Raw genomic sequence first — 27,472 nt, 5'->3', positions numbered from 1 at the left:
ACATATACTCACCTGCAACTTTATAAAACAATACTTACATCCCTACACATTGATTAATTGGATGAAAGAGCCATATGCGCGAACTAAAAAGCAGACAATTTCGACACCATTTAATCAATCAATGCACTTAAATTACACTAAAATAGATATTATGGTATCTCATAATCTAGGATATATCATGATAATCAATAAGATTATAACATAGCATAATGTGTGAATTAATATTATGCAATCAAATAATTTTGAAATTGCATAATTATGCATCAAAATATATAAAATTCGAACACATCTTGATAACAATTTTATTGGAATATGTTTTTGTTTCACTAGACAAATCTATCATTTTTGTCTTATAAGATAATCACCGGCAATGTTTTGTAAAACATTTGCATTATCTTCTCAACTGTGAAATACGCATGCTTAAAATTGGTGTAGTGGTTTGTGCATCAGACTACTAACACAAAGGCTCCTGGTTCGATTCCCGTTCCGGATTGAAAATTTCAGGTACTGCATTTTCGGCTCTCCCTTGACACCATTTGCGAGTATGGTCTTGAGGAAACGATGATAGTCCGTCGGAAGGGGACGATAAATGGCTGACCCGTGTTAAGAGAGAGTCATATCTCTTGCACGTAAAAGACACCCTTGTGCATTTCTATTTTTATATGTCATGCATTATTAGGTATACATGTCCAAAATTTTTGGATTGCATCAGATAAATTCACATATTATGAATATCTTATATTGTTATTGATTCTCAAAATACAACTTTTCTTACTAAATTCAGTAATATAATGGCATGGATTGTCCTGTACATTGGTACAAATAATCTAAAAATTCATTTAAAAAATGATTACATGTGAGATCAGATGTTATCATTTAAGGTATCAAGACAACATAAATACAATGTAAACCTATGCATTTAAATAACTACCATTTCAATATCCAATGGCATAAAGTCAATAAAAATATTGAGTGAGGTGTTTCTATAAAATAGCTAGTTATTTAAACAACATGCTTCTTATCAATTATAAAAAGAAAATATCACTTATCGGCGCAACTTGTTCTGGTTGATATTCGCATTTGTTTTCTTTTAAATTGCAGCACACAAGAATTTTATATTATTTCATTTGTCATTTGATTATTCATCAAAGTTGAACAAGGTTTTGTGTAGCATTTTATGACAGCTTAGTTGGAGGTGGGATACTGTTGTCTATGTCTTTACTATCCTAAATGTTAGTGGATTTCTAATTAGAAGCAAAGGCCCAGTAACCTATGCAGTTTAAAATTAATTTTGGACAAGCTCACACACCTTTTTTTAAAATACACGTAGTGCATATGTCAATTTTCAAATTGTGGTAGGTTCAGTCCCTAGTTAAAAAAATGTATGTCTTATTCCTGGCAAAATATGTTAGAATCAAACAGAGGCTGAAAAATCATCTTATGATAAAATTGTTAATATATTTGTTAACAATGGACTTTGATATAATAAAATTAGATTGTCAATCAACATTTTTGCTTTGATTTTATCTTACATGTTTTATTTAGATATAAGCAAGTCTAAATTGAAAACAACGTTCAAACCTATGATTGCGTTGGATACTAACAGCAATTTTTGTACATGTGCATGTACAACAAATTTCGTTATAGAGGGGTCAAAATACAGCATAAACAACATTTTCCAAAAATTAAAAAAGTGAAAAAGTATAATTTTACAAAACTTTTTAGTTAAAGTATATAAGTAATGAAAACATTTTACAACAAATTTCATTATAAAATGAAGACTTTATCTACTGTCCTGAACATTTAATGTTGAATTCCGAGCGATTCTAGTAAAAACAAAGGCACATCTGATAAAATTTGCTTTATTTCATTATGTATAAAAATATTTGAATTCAAACTGAATATCCTTTTTGTATTGCACAGTCAATATTTAAATGAAAATATGTGTTTTGTAGAGAAACAGATTGATTCAAAATTTTAGATCTTGGACTTAAATACATTCTATGATCATATCATTTTAACACAAGATCATTTGGAACATTTCATTGTTTATCTGAAAATGATTGTCCACAGCCGTAACATTTTCTTATCATTCCAGCTATGACAGTAAAATGGAATGTTTTTTTTAATTTAAATAAGGTCTTTGAACTTCAGTGTCTTGTCTATACTTTTTCCCCTCTAATGACCGTTTGTTAGCAGAGCCCTTCCTTTTTGTGTCGTACTTGATGCCTTTTTTCTCTGGTTTTAGACAAACCAAAGTGAGATATTTTCGTAATCCTAACCCTGTTCTTTTTTAATTTATAGTTTGCTAAGTAGTCCCTCAGGCCAACCCCAGACAGACAGACACTTGGACGGTCGGTATTTCCATGCCCCTCGCATTGTGTTACGCGGGGGACAAAAATAACTTAAATAAACGATACATGTATATTGGCATACCATAGATACATAGATCTTTTACCAAATAAGCAAATAAATATCTTTTTCAGTTAAAACATACAGAATCCAAGTGTCGTTTTTCTTGCAAAAGACTGTTCTGTTGATGCTGTTGTTTGTATATACTAGCAGTTGATAATTTTAACTTTGAATGTGAAATAATTTACACCAGAACGTTGTTAACTAAGGTAAAATTGCCAAAAGACCTCCTCCTTAATTATAGAAATCTATCATTTAACATTAATCATATTATTTTTTTTTAATATTGTTTGGAGATATAACCTTACAAAATGCCCATGACACATCCAAGGTGAATCATGTTGGTATAATGTACATGAAAGCTGTTGGACGCTGTTGAAACATTCATTCTATGATTTTTATAGCTACACATGTACAGAAAATATCTTATGAATTGGTTTAATTTTAAACTATTCAACCCAAAACTGCACTACACTCTATTTCCTAGCTCCATGTTTTCACTCCATGACTCCACTCAAAAAGTCCAACACTCCAACACTACACAACTCCCCTCCACCTTTTAGAACATGCCCTATAAATTGGTCAAACAAAACATTAAACACTCTAAGACTTATAACACACTCTTCTGGTAGGGATAAGAAAGTCGGCAAAATAGGTGCGAAACTTTTATCTTTATATCTTCAACCATGGTAATCTGACCTCAGACCTTAGAGAAAAACAAATATAGATTAAGGCCATATTCCCATTGACCTAAACTCTGTGTTGTGCTAGTGTAATGCACACGTAAACTAAACACAATTACGTTCCCATTGATATAACTAAATGTTTACATGTAGTTTAAGTCCTGTTTTGTCTACATGCAGTCCAATGTCAATGTAGGCATTGTGGGGGTTAAGTGTACACACAACAAGGTGTTAAGAACATGGATTTTACCATCCATTTTTAAAGATTTTTTTTACCGATTCCTTGTCTGTACTTGATATATTGCTTTTTTATAAAAAAATAAACTAGATCAAAACTGCATGAAATTATCATCATTGCCAAACAAATTATTCATTTGAAAATGTCTACCAGAATCGATTGGGCGTACATAGAAATATTTGACACTGGTCCCTGCTTAATCGACGATTCACTCAAAGCATAGGTTAAATACTAAAATGAGTGTGCAGTGAATTGTATTGTTTGGCTAGTATCTCAGATAAGTAAAATGCACTCTGAAATTAAAAAAAAAGCATGAATTAGCAATGAACGAACTGTTACTTTATCTCAACACGAAGGGCCAAGTGAGCTATTATCATCACTTGGCGTACGTCGTCCACTGAATAGAATGGAACCAAATATGGTATGAATGTTCCTCATGAGGTGCTGACCACGTGTTATAAATTTGTAGCCGATCCATCATCCAAGATGGCCGCCAGCGGGGGACTAAGTTTAACATAGGACCCTATGGCAAATACATACAAATGTCTTCTTTTAGAGAACCACTGAATGGAATGAAAGCAAACAAAGCATGCATGTTCCTTATGAGGGGCTGACCAAATGTTGTTACTTTGTAGCCGATCCATCATCCAAGATGGCCGCCTGTTGGGAACTTAGTTTAACATAGGATCCTATTGGAAATACATACAAATGTTTTCTATTAGAGAACCACTGAATGGAATGAAACCAAACATAGCATGCATGTTCCTTATGAGATGCTGACCAAGTGTTGTTACTTTGTAGACGATCCATCATCCAAGATGGCTGCCAGCCGTTGACTTGGTTTAACATAGGACCCTATGGGAAATACTTTCAAATGTCTTCTTTTAGAGAACCACTGAACGGAATGAAAGCAAACATAGCAAACATTATCATAAGTATCTGATTTTTGTAATATGATTTCAAAAACCAAAGTAGATTCAGTTGAGCGACACAGGCTCTTGAGAGCCTCTAGTTTTAATTATGAAAAAGTAGATGTGATATGATTGCCAATGAGACAACTCTCCACAAGAGACCAACATTACAGAAATGAACAACTATAGGTCACCGTACGGCCTTCAACAATGAGCAAAGCCCATACCGCAGTCAGCTATAAAAGGCCCCGAAAGCACAATGTTAAACAATTCAACAAGAAAACTAACGGCCTAATTTATGTACATAAATTATCAAAAAATAAATATGTAAAACATAAACCAACGACAACCACTGAATTACAGTTAATTCCGACTTTTCTGTGCCAGTTCCCCATACTGCCTATTATTTTTACTCAAAAATCCTGTTGTGCCTTTTTTCTAACTTGCATCCCACTCCCTTCCACATAACAATCAACTGATAGCTCCTCAAGTATCTTTAAAGTACTTCAAATCATCAAAATAGCTGAAAAATACTGCTACAAAAGCTGTCCGAGAATTCTAATATAAAAAGGTTTTTCGTTTTCTAATGTTTTATATTCAAGGCATATGCTCTCTAGGAATATTAGAATATTAGAATGTCTGCCTTTTTCTATATTTAAATTATGGTCACTAATTCTTAGTTTTGATATTAATTTTCTATAAGTAAAGTTTGATGTTCTTGAATAGTCTTCAAAACATAAATTTTGTTTAACTAAAGGTTCTTATATAAATAATGTTATACCAATACCATTATTATATCCATAACATATATAGAACTATCTCAAATGTTTGCTAAAAACTACATTTTAATCCAATATTTACAATATTTACAATAATTTCGTCTTACAATTTCACCACATTGATTGTTGTCAACTTATAGCATGAGAAAGACGAACTGTTTACGTCTGCAACATTAGACATAAACTTTTTCAGACTACTTCAACCTGATTCCCAGAGATGATCAAAACACAGTAATTAAATCGCCACAGCTGCAATTGCTGACGACTATTAATTGAACTCAAAATGACTAAATTGATCTATTAAAGGTGTAGTATAGCCAGCCAAGGTTGTTTAAGACTTCCATCATCAGTGTCGTAAAATTTAGGAATTCCGTTAAGATTAACGTTTAACTTTCTACACTGTAATAAACTCTTTCAAAAATACTGTTACTATCTTTTTTTTTTTTTTTATCTTTTATTTGTTTTTCAATAGTCAGGATTTAACATACATGTACCCCTACACTACCACCTGACAAGGGTATCAAGGGGTTACATATTATTGAAAATAATTCAGTAAACAATTTTTATCACTGACAAATTGATTTTTACAATTATAATATTTAAGGTTACATATAAGTTTTATTTGGTAATATTTTCTCGCTCTCTGACTTTCTCTCATACATTACAAATACTCTTCACTCATTTGTTATGCTACAATATGTATCTTGACTTACATTTAAAAAAAAATATATATATATTTTAAAGACAAAAAAAAAAAAAAAAAAGTCAAAAAAAAAAAATCAAAAGCTCAAGGATAAATTTTTGCTCATAATATATATAAAAATAAAAATAGAAATTCTCATTTATATGTAACAATAATTAGTTGAATATTACATGTAAAGGAGACCAAAATTTTTCACACACTTGGACTCTGTTATTTTTCTCTGCAATATAATGTTCAAGAAATTGGTATTTCTTTATTCTATTCTTTAACCCAACCATATTTGGTTTTGTTTCATTTAATTTACATTTGTATATATAATTCTTTGTAATTATGACTAACAGATTCAGTAATAAACTTTCATGTTTGCAACCAAGAAACACATTCTCTTTGTTAAGAACAAAGTTTACAAAAAAAAGATTTACTGCATTTGAAAAAGATTGCCACAATTGAAAAGTTATTGGGCATTCAAAAAAAAAGATGTTCAATGGTTTCTTCACCAAGTTTACAAAAAGTACACATCTTGGTGTCTTTTAATTTAATTTTGTATAAAAAGGTATTAGTTGCTATGATTCTATGCAGAAATTTGTATTGAAAGGTTCTTAAATAAACATCTCTACAAGATTTTTTGGTTATCCTGAAATATTCTGACCATTCTGTTAAATCAATAATCAACAGTTCTTCCCATTTCAAAAATTTGACTGTTGGTAGTTCTATAACTTTATTTACTAAATTTTTATATACAAATTTTGCTTTCACATTACCTATAATTCTCTTTAAAAAAATATCACCATTATCAGGCTTATCCAAATCTTGCTTTAAACAGTTCTCTTTAAGGCATTTTTTCATAGTCTGAGGGATTCTTGAAATCAGACCATGATATTTGATAAAATTGTTGATTTTTACTCTTTCTTGAAATTGTTCAAATTTATAAAAATTCATATTTTCTTTATTAATTAGGTCACTTACTGACTGCACACCTCCTTGTTTCCATTGAATATGATATGGGAAATCATCCAGAGAAGAAAAGTTCAAAATATCTAATGATAAAATGTCACTGACAGAATTCTCAGTAATAGGTTTTGCTATAGAAAAGCATAGTAAAACATCCTTCCAGAAGGGATTTTTACATCTTTTAGAAATCTCAATTAGCTTTTCTTTCTGTAGATGTAAAACCCTTTCACCCCCATACTTTGTGAGGTCTGCCAGTAACAACTGCTGCCAGCCACCAAGTGGGTTTGACATCAGTCTTTTTATCCAACTAATTTTTAAATAGATATTAAAGGAATGAAGATGTACCATATTAAGTCCACCTTGTGAAATATCACCAATAAGTGTGTTACGCTTAATTCTGTCTGGTTTTCCATTCCAAATAAAATGGTAAAATAGTGAAGTGAGCTCTGTTAACCTGGATTGTGATAGGTTTGGCAATGCAGTCATTAAGTGTACCAATTTTGAAAGAGCAAGAGATTTAACTACTGTAATTTTCCCCAATAATGTTAGTTTACGATGTTGCCAGCTTTTCAGGATTGCAGAGACTTCTTTAATCTTCTTGGCAAAATTAATTTCTGTGATACAGTTTAAATCTAATGAAAATTCAATCCCCAAAAGTTTAAAATTTGAATGTGACCAATGAAGTTTTAAATCGGGACAAAGAATCATATCTGAATACTTTTTGTTTCCAACCCATAGTGCTTTTGTCTTTGAAGCATTTATTTTTAAACCTGAAATGTTATAAAAAGATTCAAAACATGAAAGTGTTTCCCTCAACGATATTTCCTTTCCATCTAACATAAGAAATGTGTCATCTGCATACTGGCTTAAAAGTGATTCATTATTATCTACAGTTATTCCCCTTATTTCAGGATTATCTGTTAATTTTAAAGATAGTAATTCAACACCAATAATAAATAAATAGGGTGATAGAGGATCCCCTTGTCTGCAGCCTCTTTCCAATTGAAAAAAATTAGAAGTATGTCCATTATTTATAACACAACTTGATGCCCCTGAATATAAAGTTTCAAGCCATTTACAAACTGAAGGCCCAAAATTAAAGCTTTTTAAAGAATTTTTTAAAAATAACTATTCTAAGGAATCAAAGGCCTTTTCAAAATCAACAAGTAATAAAAGACCTGTCTTATTATTTTCCTCAAGATAGTGCATTAAATCATATAAAAGGCGTGTGTTTTCACCCATAAATCTATCTTTGATGAAACCTTTTTGTGTATCACTTATGACAAATGGTAAAACTGGTTTAAGTCTATTAGCTATAACAGCAGAAGCTATTTTCATATCAGTATTCAAAAGACTAATAGGGCGCTAGTTACTTATATACTGTCTGTCTTTCCCCTCCTTAGGAATGCATGTAATTACACTTTGATATTGAAAATCAGAAAATTTTCCAACCTCATATCCAAAATGTAGAGACCGAAAGATGAAAGGAACAATATCTTTCCAAAAAAAATTATATAAGTCTACTGTGTACCCATCAGAACCTGGACTTTTACCATTTGTCATAAATTTAAACGAATCAGCACACTCTTTAAAAGTTAAATTTCCCTCACAAAAATCTCTTTGCTCTTCTGTGAGCTTAATGTTATGATTAAAAAATGATGAATCATCACAATCTAATTTTTTGCTTGAGTATAAATTTCTATAAAAATTCTGTTACTATCTTTAGACGAAAATGTAATTTTGTTTTAAAATAATTGTATTGAGAATTAACGATTGAATTAAACGCATGAACATATAAAAATATAAGTGCAATTAATTAAAACGATTTCTACTCGATTAAAAAACAATCATAATCATAAAAAATATTAACAATTAACAATCCATGAATAATCTAAAACAACTTAATTTAAGATATCGCATCGTAGTATTTATTTATTGAAGGACATGTAGAAATAATCCGTTCGTTCAGATAAGTAGTTTTTTTGCATATCAGCTCGAGGTTATCCTAACGTTGCTGCGTTTAAATAAGAATGATTGATAGCAGGACACAAACTGACAGAGCCAATTTAACTGCTTTTTTCCTCAAATGCGCCCACGCAGAAAGAGTTGTATTTGTTTGATTTTTACGATTTACGTTTCTTTTAAATACTAAATATTGTGTCGATTAGATACTGACCAGTTAACCTTTCGTATGAATATTGATATGTTTTATATAAATATTACATTAAAATTATGTACACGAGTCGTTTTCTATCTATTTTTAGAGAGATTAACGGGAACATGTCGTAGTTATGAAAATGATACCAATTTGATTTCATTCGTCGTCAAATAAAAAAGATGCATTAACGATCAAATCAATATTATTTGAAAATTCAAACTGTTCATTTTTGTCGAGTCTGTGACGACTTTTTTTGCAAAAGCGAAACATCGAGATCCTACATTCCGTCGTCAGCATCAGCGTCTTCGTCGTCGTCGGCGGCGTCTAAAAATTATTCAATCTGTGGTTAAAGTTTTTGAAATTTTAGTAGCTTTCTTAAACTATCCTGGATTTTCTACCAAACTTAGAAAGAAGCTTGTCTATGATCATAAGATAGTATCCAGAAGTAAAGTTTGTAAACAAATATAATCCTGTTTACTCGTATTTTTCTTATAAATGGACAAAGTGTTTCTGCAAGTTAACATAGCATTCACTCTGTAGTTAAAGTTTTTGGAATTTATAAAAAAAATTCTTATAAACTATCTTGGATTTGTAAAAAAACTTGGACATAAGCTTTTTTATGATTAAAAGCTAGTATCTAGAAGCGAACTTTGTTAAAATGTATTTCCTGTGTTTTCCCGTATATTACTTATAAATGGACTTCAAATTAACATTACATACAGTCTGCAGTTAAAGTTTTAAAAACATTTATTAGATTCACAAACAGTCCTGAATTTTTTACCGTAATTGGACAGAAGCTTCCTACAATCAAAGAAAGAAAATGTTTGATAGTTGTTTCCTCATTTTTGTTGAGCCTGCAACTAACAGCAAAAGTAGGCAAGACACTGGGTTACGCGGAACCCTTACGAATTTTTATTTATTATTTTTTTTTATATAAGATACTTCCTTCTTGTTCGTCAAGGGACTTACTAGTTGGGTTAAACAGTTACAATGCACAGATTATAACATGTGTCTTTTTTTTTACGGGGCACACCATTTACGAATTTTTTGGTTGCCTTTACGATTTGGTTGATCATGATGGAAATTCTGAATGTTTATTTCATAACTGTTTATAGACATGCCCCCCTTGTCGTACATTTCCACTTGTTTAAGACAAGTTATTGGTCGTATATGAACTATATTGTTTCTATTTACACAAAATTTGCCATAGATTTTGAAACAACAAAAATGCGCCATAGATTATGAAATTACAAAACTTGCCATAGATTAGGATTGTACAAAATCTGCCAAACATTGTAGATTTGGGATGGTATGACGTCACATTTGCCATAGATTAGGAATCTGCCAAAGATTTGGAACCCCCCAAAGATTTGAGTCCTAAATATATTTTAGGAAATTTGAATCATAATGACCGACATGCTTAAAATCATAGATAGGATGCACAATTGCTTAATTTTTTTTCTTTCAATTTTACCCCTCCCCCTTTTTTTGAAAAGAACATGAATATATTTCATAAATAGAATTACCGACAATTTTTTGTTGTTGTGTCAAATATGGTTCTCTAACTACTAATATTGGTAGCGCCTCCTAAACAACCAAGCCTGGATTAATGCATGAAGTATGTTATGTTTATGTTATTAGACGTGCAAAGAAATAACTAATGACCAGTACTAGATACAATCTTTCTTCTTAATCAATCATCTTTCGGGGTCCACACGAGTTCACATTCATGTGTGCCGTGTGTTCGCTAAATTCGGGTTTTTATCAGCTATTGACTTGGTAACTCTTATCAAATAATTTGTGAGAAATTCAAATTTCATTTTTATTATAAATATACATCTTAGTTCCTTACCTTTTCTACTTTACAGTCATAAAAAAGCCATTTGCCAATGTAATGAAATGAATAACTGATCAATGAATTCAAATATGTTACGCGCATTAGTGAAATTGAGAATGGAAATGGGGAATGTGTCAAAGAGACAACAACCCGACCATAGAGCAGACAACAACCGAAGGACACCAATGGTTCTTCAATGCAGAAACAAACTCCCGCAACCGGAGGAGTCCCTCAGCTGGCCCCTAAACTAATATGTATACTAGTTCAGTGATAATAGACGTCATACTAAACTCCGAATTATACACAAGAAACTAAAATTAAATAGCATACAAGACTAACGAAGGCCAGAGGCTCCTGACTTGGGACAGGCGCAAAATTACGGCGGGGTTAAACATGTTTTTGAGATATCAACCTTATCATGTCCTAAGGAGACATTAGTATACAAAATATAAGAAGATACGAGTAAGGGACCGATATCAAAATGATCATATTTTAATGATGACCAGCATATGTTTATGTAGTTTGTTCTTTAATCGTAATCGGGGAAGCAACAGAATTATTCTTAATCTCTAGGTTTTGTACATATGATAGTTTTTGTTTTGTTTTTTTCTAAATTCGACCATGCTTAAACACTATGGATGACTTTATGTTTTCTTGGGGAACTTGCAATCTAAGTTTGATGTCAGTTGCATATTTATTTTAAATCAATGTGATACCGACAACCGGACGGCAATAACCTTTGAGACAGGTCTTTCCATTGATAGTACAAAAGTACAGCATGAAGCGTGCTGCTGGATTAACATCCATTGGGTACCTCTAGACCAAAAGTTAAACAAGAACAACAAGTAAAGAAAGGAAAAAGAAAGACAACCGGCAAACTGCAAAAAACAACCGTTGCATGATATAATCGAGATGGCCGTTATAGCCATAGCAATCTAAGGTCAATTTTGCATTAAGTTTTTTTTTTAATTTTAAGATTACTTTGTATATTTCTAAAATGTCGTCGAATCGATTTGTTCTTCACTATTTTAATCTTTTGTAGCTGTATTCATAAAAGCCCTGAAAGAGACAACATGTTTTGAAGGCAAGACAGTGATCCTACAATGTATTGTAAGTGGATCAAAATGTATAGCAGAATGGTTGAAGAATGACGAAAAAGTTCTATACGGCGAAAAAGTCAGACAGGAATGTTTAACTGATGTAATCGATGGTATACATGTCCAAGTCTACAAGCTTATCATTTCAGAATCTACCAATGAAGATAGTGGAACATATACACTAAAACTTGGAAGTAAAACAAGTAGCTGTGTTTTATCTGTCACTGGTGAGTATCACGTACTTGTTTATGCATGTTATGAGAATAACATTGATATTGATGATTATTGACATGCGTGATACTTGTTTGTTATTTTAAAAGCTTTCGATTTAGTGTAATGCTCTTTGAGTATTAACATTATCGTGTAGTAATCCGTATTTGTTGAAAATGTATTGAAAAAAAACAAAACTCCCTCCATGTTTAACAATGAAGAATCTTTCAAATAGGATAATTGTTTGAACCTTCTCTGGATAAATTTTAATGATGTTTAGCAAAATAGCATAGAATGTCTACTCTTTGAAATAAAGCCAACAGTAGTATACCACTGTTCAATAGTCATGAATGAAGCCTAACCACAGATATACTAAAAAAACCTGACAACATAAGATTGAAGTTTTATTCATGAGTTTGACTTGCAAATTTAATTTACCATATAAACTCAATCCAGCAAGTTTTCAAGAGGTACAGAGTTTCAATCATATTGAAGACGGCCAATGACAATAATGACCAGGGTTTTTGATTACCTGATCGTTTAAAATTTTGTTATATGTTCCAATTAATATCGATTTTGTTTGTCACAAGATGGACCATATATAGTTTACGACAATATAAATTGTTATTGGTATTATTATTAACGTCTAAAGCACGAATTTATTGATTGATTTTAATTATTTTAACATTAAATTGATTCTTGAATAATGTCTATACAACAATCAAATAAATAGGAGAGATGATCAATATTAAACAAGGAAGGGATAAATAAACCAAAGATAAAAACAAGAATCTAGCGATTACATAATATGACCTCATTTTCAAGTGTTTTATTCAGTGAATAAAACGTGTTTAAATAAGCACAACAGTTAATGATGTGATTGACTTAAATGATATGTTGAACACTATGGATCGAGAACAAGTGGGAAGTAAAATGTAGAAAAAATGATGTTCTTTTATAAATAAATAGAAACAGTAGACACAGTCATATGTTCAAACTTCGATTCTAATATGACGTTCTTCTTTAGCTTTGGGTACAAAGCCATGTTCTTATTCGAATAGAACATGGGCTGCACGTGATTGACGTCACAATTAAAATTGCAACGTCAGATGAATTTTGAACAACGCCAGAGATCAAAATGGACATTTTTGTTGGTGTTGCTCGCTACGAAATTAAATAAAAACATTCTAAAAGTAAGTTTAAATGTTTCTGACCTTTTTTATTGATAAACTGTTGATTTTTCTATAACGTTTTTGTTCATTGCGACATTTCGAACGTCTACTATAGGTCCGCTTCGAAGTGCAAAAGTTCAAAATATTCCTATTCGAATCGAAATAATTCTATCATGCCATGCTCTATGCTCATTTTAACATGGGTAGGCATTATATTTGTAAACATTTAATACCTCGCTAACGCTCGGTATTAAGATATTAACAAATATACTGCCTACCCATGTTAAAATGAGCATAGAGCATGGCAAGAAAAAATTATTTCTTAATTACAAACATTGCAAGGGCACATAATTTCTCACAGGTATAAATAAAATATAAAAGGATATGTTAATGACTGGTTTTGCGTTTTCTGCCAATTTTGCTCTGCAATAGTTATTTAAATTGAGATGTGTTCTCTTTGGATCAATAGAAAGGATACCAAGTTTAATCAAACTACGAAAATACCAGGAAGAGCTTGCTGAGATAGCTGTGACAGGACAAAACACTATCATATGTGTAGGAACCAATGCAGGAAAGACGTATGTTGCATATCATATAATTGAAGACCATCTGACCAAGTACCCGGAAGGTAAGCTATTTTAATTATACCATAGACCAAAAATGAAATGCAATATTCTAATTGATATTTGAAAATGAATTGAGTGTCTATATTTTCATATTACCGACATTTGACTCCGAGTTCTATATTTTTTTTTCGACAGGTTGCATACTCGATGATTAGGAGGGAGAGTTACCGCTTCATGATGATTGAGTCATCTATAGAAAGCATTACACAGTAAACTTTCCTTCAAAATTGATTGAAATCTTGAATTTATTTCTTTACGTTGCTCTTACGTGACGTGGTACAAATGTACGAGGATGTCCAACCACACAGAAGGTAACCTGTCGAAAAATATAAACTTCGGAGTCAGTAGTCGGTAGCCAAATGTATTGTTGAAATCCGGTATTGCATTCTTTTTCATTTCAAAATAATATTTTTCAATTTCAGGTAAAGTAGTTTTTATAAACAAGACCAATTTTTTGTTAGAACAGCAGTACAGCAGAGCATGTAAAGTTTTTGAAGACTTAAATTTCCAGGTATATTATTGATTTTGTAAAGAAGTTCTTCGTTTTGTTGAAAAATACATTTAAGCATAAAATGAAAAATGATCAAAAACATAAAAGAAGGCACTGTATTGTATTAAATACATAAGACGCGCCTTTCGTATACAAGAGATAAATATTGACTCGAATAAAAGCAGTTGGTAGGACATCTTAGTCATAAAATTGAAGATCATGGAACATTAATAAAGTCATGGAGGTTGAAGAACCTTAATGTTCTAAATGATTGAATCTACTCATTTACATAATTTCAAAATAAATCTGCCGTATGAATCATTGTTAATGATATTTCATGTCAGCACAGTATCATTGACTAACGTGCTGTTGATACTCCCAAGTGACAAACGCGCACAATCAGATGGATATACTTATGGGGATCAAAACTACAAGATTTAATACACCAAACACGTTTCGTACACAATAACAGTGACACTCGCATCAAAGCAGTAAGATCTAAATCTATTATGAACTCGGCATGATGGAAGAACACTTAAAAAAAATCGATCAAGTTTGCAATTAATTTGATTACATTAATTTGTCTTTTAATAAAACAACCCTCTGATAACAAGTTCTTTTATCAGATAATGCATATCAGCATATGCAATTGCGATTTTGCATCGTAACAATTTCCACAGCTATACAATGGATTTTTTTTTGTATTCAAATAATAAAAATTAAAAAATTTAAACAACATGTTTATCCGTTATTGAATATGAAAATTAATTAAAACATAATTTTATGTTGTTTAGGGGAAAATCTATAAGTGGGATGCAAGTTTGGAAGGTGAATGTGAAGCCTTTCATAGCATAGTACAACGTGTAACTTTATTCTTCTGTACTCCTAAATCTCTTTGTAATCACCTGGATGAAAAGTCAAAGAATAAAATCCCGATGGATCTTTTCACACTGATTGTTTTGGACGAATGTCATCATGTGATACGACGAAACCCATTCAACGAAATTATGAATTATTACAGGAGGCACAAATTTGAATCGGAATCAAGCATGATACCACAGGTTTGTTAATTGATATCATTATATTCAAATATTTTCGAGGCGGTATCATTACAGAAGTGATCACTAAGGAGACATTAATGAATAACGAAGTGCATAACAAGTTTGTTATTAAAATGTTAGTTGTTAGTATGCTAAAACTAATAAAATTATTGTTGGAAGGGATAACTTTTACAAGAATAAAATTGAGAATGGAAATGGGAATGTTTCAAAGAGACAATAACCCGATCAAAGAGTAAAAACAGCCGAAGGCAACCAATGGGTATTTAATACAGCGAAAAAAATCCCCAACCCGGAGGTCTGATTCATCTGGCCCCTTAAGAAAACCATATATTAGTTCAGTAATCACGGAAGTCATACTTAACTCCGACATATATAAAAGAAACTAAAATTAAAAATCCTACAAGGCTTACCACGGCCAGAGGCTCCGGACAAAAAAGAAGAAGAAAAAAAAACCAAAACAAATATGATTAGGCCATGTTCAGGATTACAATGCTTAACTAAATTAATTAACCTTAATTAAGTGCTCATATTTTCATATACACTTTTCCGATAAAAAAAAAAAAATTGGAGCAATTTGTAAATACATGTGTATGAGATATTATGATTACTTCAATGCCTAGATCTTCAACTATAGGTTAGTGTCATGCAATGTGGGCATACCCAAAAACCTTAAAATAATTCAAAGAACATATAAAAACAACGTATATATTCCCGAAATGCACATGGACATGCAATGTGGTGCTCTTTCTTCTTTTTAGATCTCAACCTATTACCAATTTAAATTCGACCAGTAACATGAATTTACAAGTTTATACAATTTATAAAAAAAAACATACAATCAAAATCATTACATGATATTAACGTAACCTGCTAAAGGTAGACAATAGTTGGTAAAGAAATCAATATTTTTTCGATACTTTCCCAAAATGTGGTTTACATCATGTGGTTTTTGAAAAACTTAAGGCAAATTATATCTCACCGAGAAATTCATGAAACATACAAGTACGTGAAAATTAGCATACAACAAAAAAAAACGAAATACTTTATTGTTTTTTTCTCTCGAAAGTCCAATCTTTTAAGATGAACAAACTTTTTGATTTCCCTCAAAGATTTCTTTATGACATTTCGAAAAGTTACATATTTGAATTTTAAACAAATAACTAATATAAACAGTTAACGCTCTGACTGTATGTCTTAACTCAACATTTCAGGTTGTAGGTCTGACGGCTTCGCCAGGAACGAATAGGGCAGACGATGGATTTTCTGCTGTTCAACATTTGAAATGCTTGATGGCAAATATGGATGTTTCAAAGCTGTCAGTTGTCCGAAAATTTGAAGAAGAACTATTAAATTATTCATCAACCCCAACAAAAGGTCTAATCTAATTATGTGCTTCTATTTCATTTTTGTATTGTGATAATATCTACAATGTGTTTCCTCTGCTTTGAAAACGAGATTTGTTTATCTACATTATCATACAGTCATTCAAAATGACAAACATTACTATTGCGCAATAGTTTGACCGAATACCTTATAAAAAAGTTCGACCACTGAACAACAAATACGTGTTATACACTATTAAGAAATAAAACGAAAATTTTAGATTGGTCCGAAAGAATTATATAGAACTTCGAAAGACTAAATAATTTATTTCTTTTTTTAATTTTGTGGGGAAAAGCTACAATAGATAGTATTGAAAGTTCATTTGATGTAAAATCGTCATTTGTTTGTTTTATTTTATTTTAGTAAAAATTCAATCTACTGAAAGACAACATGATCCTGTAGAAGGCATTCTTCTTAAAGCCATACAAAATGTGGAAAGTGTATTTACTAACAGAAAAGGTAATTGTACTATCGTGTTTAAATAGCTTAGCAATGCACCGTAGACCAGTTCATATATTGTCTTTAAAACACTAATGTATGTTTACAACTTTGCTGTATTCATAGTGCGCAAAAATAACAGAAGAATACCAAGTAATTCGAATTGTTCTTTTATTAAAAAAGTAATAAAATAAATGTGCACATTGCATAACCGGTATATATTTGATGAACTGGATCTTTCATTTTGCAATTGTTTTAAAATATTTGACTCTTCTACTTTTTATACAAGTATTCCACTTGAAACGATTGGTCCTGCTTTGTTTCATTAATAGTTATCAAAGTTACCAGGATTATAATTTAGTACGCCAGACGCGCGTTTCGTCTACATACTCATCAGTCACGCTCATATCAAAATATATTTATAAAGCCTAACAAGTACAACGTTGAAGAGCATTGAGGATAAAAAATTCCAAAAAGTTGTGCCAAGTACGGCTAAGGTAACATTTTTTCAAGTTAGATACTTGTATCTTGCCATAAGGAGAGATACATCGTACTCTATAAAAATCACTTTTACTCAAGCAAAAAAATCTCTAAAACTGACATTATCAAGGTATTTGATTTAACGTATGTTTAAGGTCTTGTGATGCGTGTGTGATAACCAATCGAAATTCACATGGGAACCAAATGTGCTGCTTTTTTTGCAGTCTTTTTTCTTTCTCCATATGAGGCTGTCATCATATAGGAATTTTCTAGGATCGAATAAAGGAAGTAAGCAGTTCCCTTTGACTCCAGTTTCCGTCTTCTAGTTGATGTTTTCTCCCTAAACTATCCAAAACTTGTTGACTATGTTGAATGCATCTATCCCATCGAACTTGAGATGAAGGATACAACAGACACATTTAAGTCTGCCTCATATCATGACTTGCATCAAGAAATTGACAATAAAATTGTAAACATATTTTACGACAAAAGAGATGATTTGAGCCTCCAAAGTGTGAACATTCAAGCAGCTCTTGCATACAGAGTATATATTTCTCAAATATTTTGATATTTCTACCATATTTCCCTTAATAGTGTGTTTCTGCTCAAAAGACAGATATTAAATTAGTATTAAGAAAGTGATGAAGTTGAAATCATATATTTGTAAATTTAATGGACACCATCACGAGTTGGTTTACCATTATTGAATATCAGTTTCATAGATGACAACGGATATATTTCCATTGCCGTTACTAAAATATTAATCCTGTCCCTATTTCCCCGAATGTGACCTATTGCAGTTAGACATTTCACTGGGTTTGTACTAATATGAGCAACACAACGGGTGTCATATGTGGAGCAAGATCTTCTTGACCTTCAAATGAGATCACCCTCAGTTTTTGATTTGGTTCGTGTTGCTGAGTGTCTAATTTTCTGCGTTGTTTTTTATATTATGTTATGTGTCTGTGATAAGATAAGATAAGATAAGATTTATTTTATTAAAGTGTCACCATCCATTACAATATCAATATATATATGTTACAGTAAATAGGTGAAATTAGGAATTACATGAAATTACTAAAATTTAGGAATTACATGTAATCCCTGATGTACTTAGTAAATACAAGTAATTCCTGAAACGACCCAGTTATTACCAGTAATTACTAATTTTAGAATGAATTTTTACACCTATTTACTAACTGTTGTAATATGGTAAGCTGATCAAAAGTTATGGTAATTCTAGCTATAGAAGATCAGTGAGTATGTAATGTTAACTGGGAAAAAACAAGTTCATTTATAAGGAATATACAAAAAGGGATTTTTTTACAAACTTTACTTCTGGATATTATCTTATTATCATAAACAAGCTTCTGTCCAAGTTTGGTAGAAATCCAGGTTATTCTGAGAAAGTTATCAAAATTTTAAAAACTTTATTCACAATGTGAATGTAATTTTAACTGGCATATACATGATATATGTCCATTTATAATTAAATACGGAAAAACTTTATTTTATTTTCACAAAATTTACTTCTTGAAAATTATCTCATAATTAAAGTCAAGCTTCTGTTCACGTTTGGTAGAAATCCAGGATAATTTAAGAAAGTTATTAAAATTTAAAGACCTTTAACCACATAGTGAATACTTGTGGATGATGTTGACGACAGAATGGTTTGCTCTGTCTGGCTTTTGCGACAAAGGTCGCAGGCTCAACAAAAAGAAACATAATCATAACTAGATTTGCCATTGCAAGCAATAGCGGATGTCACCCTTCCCCCAATTGCCACTAAGTGGCAGCCATTTCAACAATTTTAAACAGTGATTTTACATATATGCATGGCAATTCATCTTTCTACAAATTTTCAGAACATTTGAAGCATTTTGAAAATTTTGAATTTTTTTTATGTTTTCATGGCAACGGCAGCCATTTTGGAAATTCCAACGCCAAATTCTGCTTCAATACATGACAGTCAACATTATTGTGAAGTTTCATTAAGTTTAAAGCATTTTGAATTTTTTGAAATTTTTGCTGCTGTATCCATGGTTATATTGTAGTTCCAATGATTGTCAAAATCATTCAAAATCTGTATATAGTTGAAAACTATTTTGTATGAAAATTAGATGATTCAAAATTAAGGCATACCAAAATTATTCACCAAACCCTGACGTTTTTGGAGTATTTTGACCTTTTTTGCATTGTTTCCATGGTAACGGCAGACATTTTGGAAATTCCAACGCCAAATTCCATATCTACTAATGTTGCTCATCGTTATTGTGAAGTTTCAAAAAAATCACTAAAGGTGTGCCTTATATTCATAAATCCTTAATTAAGTCAGCCCTAAAATACCTACCCTTTTACTTTCTTATTTTGTATCTTGGATTATATCTTTAATTTTAAAACAAAAATATCAAGTTAGTAAATAGCTGTAAAAATGACAAAGAAAATCAGTAAATACCAGTAATCACTGAAACAACTAGTAAATTCATGTAATTACTAAATTGGCTAGTAATTACAGGTATTTACTGAAATGTTTAGTAATTACGTGTAATTCCTAATTTCACCTATTTACTGTAACATATATACACATAAAGTCATAAGAACCTAACATTTAAGTAAAATGATGCCAGCCGAAAACGACTTATGAGACACTATCATTAAAACAAACATCTAATACATACATAAAAGGACAGCTTTGTTACATTTAAAAAGTATTTCGTAAATAAAAAAAAAATAAAAAAAACCATATATAATTTCTAGATGACATGTTTTCGTCGATAAAACATATGATAAAGGGAACTAGCTAAAAGAGGAACCATATTCTGTGGGTTTTTTTGCCATGGCTTTATCAAATTATTTTTGACTTTTCGAGTTTGAATTTCCATTTGGTTTCTTTCACTCTTTTTTATAAGACTAAATCATGTAATGCTTTATGCTAAGATGTTGATATTTTGTTTAATTATTGAACACCGATTTAAAATTTCAGTTACTTCATTTCTAATGGAAGATAGCTTCGAAACAAAAAATCTGCTACATGCCCTAGCGAGTCCACCGTCTGATAAAAGAGGGAAAAGATATGTACAATGGATTAGTGAAACAAAGAGAAAAACAGAAAGCGTAATGTTAAAAGACGCAGATGTGCCTCGCCTAATACACATTTGTCTACGACATTTAGAGGTATGCTAATATTCTAGATACGCTGGACTGTTCAGCAAATTATTAATTCAAGTAAAAAGATCAAAAACTATAAAGTGACAAGCAGTTAAGCCAAAGACAAACTGAGTAAACATTTTCAAAAAACTTAACCTCGGGCAATAATAACTACAACAACAACCAGTGGTGAATTTAGGCTGTTTGAACTGAGAAGTAATTCCTGCTCGATAAAGGATATTCCTACATAATGTTTTCCTTTGCTTATATATTTTTATTCTAAATGCGTGTGCTATCAATACAATATACAGCACATAGATATTTTGCAAGCTATCAAACCATGGCCAGTTGCATCTACAAAATACAATAAAATAACACAAATTTTGTGTTGCCGTCAAGCTACAAAGATATTTTTTGTCATGCATCCGATTTCACCTAGATAGATGCACACGCCCGATGAAGCTAATTTGTTTAGCGAAATATTGCGTGAATAATATATATAAAATATAACAATTAATTTTATAACACTCATTAGTGTGTTAAAATTACATTCTTAGACACTTAACGTAAATGACCTTTAACAAAATCAATGTAAAAACAAGGCGGAAAAGAGTACTATAATTTTGCGGGAACGTAGAAGTTTTTATGCGGAAACGTAGTGCCAAAATGCGGAAACGTAAAACGCAGGGCAGTTTTTGAAGGTCAAGTAATTGCTGAACGATTGCAAAAATGAATAAACCCCTAAAATAGAACTGTTCTTGAACCCATTTCTGTCTCATATTGGTGAATACATCATTGTCAACACAGAATATAGTTCAGATTAAAATAAACTCAAAATGCAGGGAAAATAAATAATGTTCATTATCAATAAATTTCCTTTATATTTATATTGCAGTTATATGTAGAATGTCTGGAAATGAATTCATTACTCGAAATTGAAAATGTAACTGAATTGCTTACCGATGCATTTGGATTATTCTCATATGAAAGCCAGCAGGCAAGCACTATACAAGAAAGAGAAATTATAGAAGCACTCAAAGGTAATTAGCCTCCAAAATTAAGATCTTTTAATATCTGAAACACATTATTTTGATTCTTTTCATAATAATCGTGCATTGTTCTCCGTATGGAAAATAGAAAAAAAAACGGTTGTCGGAATATATGACATACAAATGGGTTCAAAAAAGTATTGAAAAGTACCACACTTCAAGGTAAACTTAAAAAAAGGAACATTCAATAAAATTTGACAAAATCTAATGGTCTACTATATATTTATATCAACAGAAAGATTCCAAAACAACTGTCATATTTCTATCTATGTACATTAAAATAAAATGTCGGAAAAAACCTGGTCCAAATAAAGGTATCTTTCTCAAGATTTTGGTGAAGTTCAATGGATTCTTTAGCCTTGTTTCTGTCAAATACGATTCATATGAAAAAAAAATAGCAATACCCTTTTTAATTGAAAGAAAAATATACTCTCTTGATCATTATACGAAATTTCTTTTCTATCTTCACATGCTTCATTTTCAAACTGTTTTAAAAGTTAGAATTTTTAAAATGTTCGCATATATCCCTATTGTATTCCCAAACACATTCATTTCCGAAAGTATAATTTGATTAATAACATTTTTTAAATCATTGTACGCAATGACATTTGCTAATATTGTAGAGGTGACAACACGTCTACGGGAGATAAGACACGGTGTTGAAGGTAATCCAGACGTTAATGAAATAATAAAAACACTTCTGCAGGAATATGAAATATTGAACGAGGATTCAAGATTCCTGGTATTCGTTAAAACAAGAGCATCTGCAAAAGCGCTAGCAAAAAGACTACCACATTGTCTAAAAGCTACCCATTTGACCGGAGGAACAAAATCAAAGGATAAAGCAGGTAACGTTATTTTTATAAAAAAATGTGATTGCATGCCAATTAACATTTTAAACTCTAACATGTCATAAAATAGTTTATAATTGTTAGTCTGATGAGTTGTTTTTTGAATGATCATCACACTAAAATATATTGAATTTTCGAAATATTATTTTAACTTGTGAGTTTGTGGTGGTGAATATACTACTGTCTATTAAACATCCAGAAAAAAAACTTAAAACGGATACAATTCATTTATCTTTACTCAGTGATAATAATAATTCCAAACCTTCTGGCTACTCTTGTTTATAGTCCCATCCAAATGTAGTAATACTGGCCATGTTATATGTAGACAACTCGTAAACAATGAACTGCTTAGACAGTTACGTGCTAATTACCAAGCTAATGATAAAAAAAATCGTATTCTCAAAACCGTTGTATTTAGTTAGAAATTAGATTCTTTATCAGAATGTTTATCATGTTTTCAAAAGACAAATATTTTGTTACGAATATGTCAGTTGTATGTACATGTTCTATATCAATAATATTTCGAACCATTTGAACCATAAAAATGGAAAATTCATGGTAGAGAAACTGATGGCATCACTTTTGTAGTTTAAATTATTCTTAATAAATACTCGATGTCAATTTATTGATGTTTATGATTTATCGGTTGACTTATAAAAAGTACTCCAAGTAACCCAAAGATAACACATTCTACAAATGTTGTTCCCTGTTGTTTATATTTGTGTTTTTGCCTAACAATGGTTGTCTAACAATTTTTGTTGACTTTCAGGTCTTCATATTGATGAACAACTTGAAGTTATGGGAAGATTTAGAGAAGGAGAACATTTGTGCATCGTTGCAACTTCTGTTGCATGCGAAGGACTTGACATCCCACAATGCAATCTGATGATAAGATACAAATTCAGAGTAGATGAAATTAGTAGCTATCAAATGAGAGGTAATAATGGCGATGCTTCAAAATAGAAAGATAAGACAGAAGTATAAACTAACATGCACCTGATCAAGCAATTATTATATAAATACTTCAATAAGTGTTAGTATAAAAAATACTAGAACACACCCGCGAAATCGCGGGCATATACAGCTTGTGAACTGTTGTAGGATGAATTTTTGTAAAAAGATATTACTAATGGAGAATTTCATAAAAGGTATCAACAGACCTCTCCCTTTTTCCAAAGTCCTATATTTGTTTCCTTTCTGTTAAAATCAACAATTTTCGTGTTTCTGGCCTCAGACCAAAATTATTCTTCTACTTTGCTACAATGCATCTTTTGTTATAAGTCAAATTAAATTAAAAATTTGCACAGCTTCAAACATTAAATAAATCTAACTGCTTATATATAGACCATTATTAGTCTAATAAAATATGATTCTAGAACAATCCATCAGTGCTTTTTTTTCTTTTGAGAGCCTTATTAACATGCCAATGGTAGGATATGAATCTTATATAAATGACTAAGATCGACAAAGGCTAATTTGAGGGGTGGTCGGAGGGGTCCTGATCCCGAAATCCCGGGCTAAAAAATATGAAATCCCAAGATGATATCCAAGATGCAGAATTTAAAAAAACTCGTATCCCGAAATACCGAAATCGAAAATTATATTCCCGGATTCCGTAAGGATCAATCTCCAAATCCAAAGCTTAAAAACACCCGATCCCGACGTCCCGAAAAAGGTCTTGCCTCCCTCTAATCTCTACCCTACTTTCATTTTGCCAAATCACTACTTTCACTTTCAACAATAAATTTGTATGCCCCGTTTATGGGCATTTCTAGTCTGTGCATCCGTTCGTGTGTCCGTTCGTTCGTTCTTCCGTCCGTCTGTCCCGCTTCAGGTTAAAGTTTTTGGTCGAGGTATTTTTTGATGAAGTTGAAGTCCAATCAACTCGAAACTTAGTAAATATAGTGCCGATACTATGGACACATTCTTGTTTCCACATGTTTTAATATATATGCAACTGGTACGACCCCCTTAAATAGTAAACATTTCAAAGAAAACAGTAGACAGAATTCAGAGTAGTATAATCGTAGTTTACATGTAAATACTAAGTAAACGCGAAAAATAATTGTCCTCTCTTAGGAGGTATAATTGTTGTGGTTCTTGCGATCTTAAAACCATGATATAGAGAACGCTCTGATTGGCTCATTTATTTTTCATTTTGGTTATCTATCATACGATTGGTTGTACTTGTGCAGGTTTTAAACCGGAAGTCTTATCTATGACTAAAATTCAGTCTGATGACGGAATCAATATCCGGACTCCTTTTTTGTCGTTTTTCTCCAAAAATAACTCAATCTGAATAATCATAAGAATGGATGACAAATGCGACTATGCATGTTACCTATAGAACACAGAGACATGATGATTAATTTATCTTGGAAGGAAGAGAAGCGACACACAAAATGAGGTCTTCTCGTTTAATAGTATAGATTGTTTTTAATGCCATACGTCTTAAACATCAATGGTACATTTTGGTGAAAAGAAACATTATCTTGCATCTTAGTATGAAATTTTTTATAAACATTTATCTCGAATTTACGATGAAACTCTTGTATGTCCCTCTAGTATCGTTCGCATTCCGTTAACATTTATCAAAGGCAAGTACCTCGTACACTTTATCACATATGTCAGCATTAAAAATTAAAAAAAGTGTTCAAGTTGTATTTTGAAATATATTATACTTGCTATTTGGAGGTCAAACGTACGTAGTGGTTTTGAGATTTTGATTGAAAATAAAGAAATGGTCGAAAGTACTCTTTATTGTTTCATATGTCTTTTTGATATATATCATAAACATGATAAAATGTATTATATATTATTTTATTTCTAGGACGAATTAGAGACAAAGGAGGAAGGGAGGTAATCCTGGCGTCTTCTGAAGATTTTGAAAGGGAAACAAAAAATATTTTAAGGCAATACTACATGAAAAATGCAATTGAACAAGTGATCGACCTTGACCTTACTGCACATATAGCAATAGCAGAACGAGGGATATATGCTTCCGAAGTTCAGGGACGACTGGTCCAACAACGTCAAGCGGACAGTAAAACCATAGGAGCTTTCACAGTTAATTGCAAGTTCTGCGGGAAACCAGTAGCTGATGGTCAATTTATCAGAAATATAAAAAGAAAACACACTATAATTTTTGACAAGACAATTTTGACAAGAATAAGACGCGAACCTCTTAAAAAGATGACAAAATTTGACACAATAAAGAAAACGGAAAGAGTATTTGGGAATATTTGTGGTCACAACTGGGGAGTAATACTTGTCTATCAGCAATGTGACTTTGTAGCAATTTCAAAAGATAAGGTCAATTTCTTTGATAAATTTTCAAAAGATTTGGTAAAATTTAAGAAATGGCCCGAATTCCCTTATCGCATTGACGACGTCTCGGATGAAGAAGTTCAGCGTTACTTGTCACAATGATGAAAATCACTACAAAAATAATTCGTAGCGGATATCAAAATCAAATTGACGTATTTTCGTGGTCTATATTGGTTTCGGTCATACATATAACGTTTTGAATAACAATACATAAAAACATTGTCCTTCAATTGAAAGTGATTGTAAAAGTTTTTGACTGGTGATTTTTTTTATAATGAATATTAATTAGCCTAGTGTTAACGTTGTCTATCCTCCACACATGACACTATAAAATTTCCAGAAATTTATTACACTACTTGTATGACATGCATGAGTTGATAAACTATTTGTAACACAAATGTATTCTCTTTTTATTTGCAGGATAGTATAGTAATTCATTTCAATGCAATATATTCATTTTTAAAATCTTAAAATTACAGACATAATAGATGCAATTAAGAAATGAATGCGTCATTTTGTAAATTCATTGGACCGTAAACATGTAAAAGTGTTGACTGAGGTACATTTTGTAATAAACGCGAAAGCGCTTCATTCTAAAAATGTACGAACGGTCTGTGCTTTTACAACCTTATGACATTAACCGAAAGAAGCATTAAATACTTATAATTACATTTTGTCGGTATGACCATGAAAGCGCAAATACTGACAAGTTTTTGTTTTTATTTTTGTGTGCACTTTATTGTGGAAACGTTTGTCATCCTGTATGTTACAATTAATTTTCGAATGTGGAATGACCAGAGACTACTGTTAGTCAATCAAAATAACGTATAATAGTTAAACATTCATCTAATGTAATAATTGTGTATTTAATGTTAAAGGACCGTAGCTCGTTTAGACATATCGATGACTTGTATTTCACTGTTTAATAAATTCGAAAAAACGATTTCAACAGTTGCTAGACAGCCAGTAACAGTTACCTGGATCGATGGACATCTCCAATAATGGCCACTACTATATAATATATACTAGAATATTGTACATAAATAACATAATGATGTTTGTTCAGTTTCTTTCTACTTTAATGTTTGCCAAAAAAAGAATTGGTAAAATATCCGTATGAATTGGTAATTCTTTTGTAAGGCGATGCTTATTGACTTTTTGACCAAGGAGTTGACTGACACGATCAGCTACGTGACGTCTTTTCAGATCTTCCTTTGCTGATCACGTTTGCTGCTTGAAATTTCTCTTGATCTAATATAGTTTTTGCACAAAACACGCAACTTGATACAAACTTTATTCATAGGCAATACTTCATTTAAGTAGTTTTAAAACTGATGATTTTAGATTTTTTTTTGTATTATTTACACATCAAGTTTTGCTATTCAAAGGTTCTCTATATCTAAGTATTTTTCTCAAAACAATAGGCAAAATTGAAAAACAAGTGATGATAATAACTCATAAAGGAATCG

The 27,472-nt window shown here is 31.3% G+C and overlaps 1 protein-coding gene across 1 annotated transcript; it reads left to right on the top strand.

Annotated features, from left to right (window-relative positions):
* The first annotated feature begins 10,049 nt into the window (after positions 1-10,049).
* On the top strand, positions 10,050-26,946 carry LOC143044805 (antiviral innate immune response receptor RIG-I-like). Its single transcript, XM_076216971.1, has 11 exons — positions 10,050-11,996; positions 13,621-13,779; positions 14,200-14,288; positions 15,062-15,328; positions 16,540-16,702; positions 17,075-17,170; positions 20,613-20,803; positions 21,672-21,816; positions 22,449-22,673; positions 23,446-23,613; positions 25,507-26,946. The coding sequence occupies exons 4-11, from the start codon at positions 15,203-15,205 to the stop codon at positions 26,103-26,105; spliced, it is 1,713 nt and encodes a 570-aa protein (XP_076073086.1). The 5' UTR covers positions 10,050-11,996; positions 13,621-13,779; positions 14,200-14,288; positions 15,062-15,202; the 3' UTR covers positions 26,106-26,946.
* The last annotated feature ends 526 nt before the right edge of the window (positions 26,947-27,472 follow it).

The sequence above is a fragment of the Mytilus galloprovincialis genome, chromosome 9 (genome assembly GCF_965363235.1).
Source record: "Mytilus galloprovincialis chromosome 9, xbMytGall1.hap1.1, whole genome shotgun sequence".
In the NCBI taxonomy this organism is placed as follows: Eukaryota; Metazoa; Mollusca; class Bivalvia; order Mytilida; family Mytilidae; genus Mytilus; species Mytilus galloprovincialis.
This window is presented reverse-complemented; position numbering and strand designations above follow the sequence as displayed.

Bases quoted from the DNA above. Each gene is read 5' to 3' on its own strand.
- LOC143044805 (XM_076216971.1), top strand. From the start codon at position 15,203: ATGGATCTTTTCACACTGATTGTTTTGGACGAATGTCATCATGTGATA. The intron at 15,329-16,539 runs GTTTGTTAATTG...TCAACATTTCAG, and splicing joins AATCAAGCATGATACCACAG to GTTGTAGGTCTGACGGCTTC. The intron at 22,674-23,445 runs GTAACGTTATTT...GTTGACTTTCAG, and splicing joins AAAATCAAAGGATAAAGCAG to GTCTTCATATTGATGAACAA.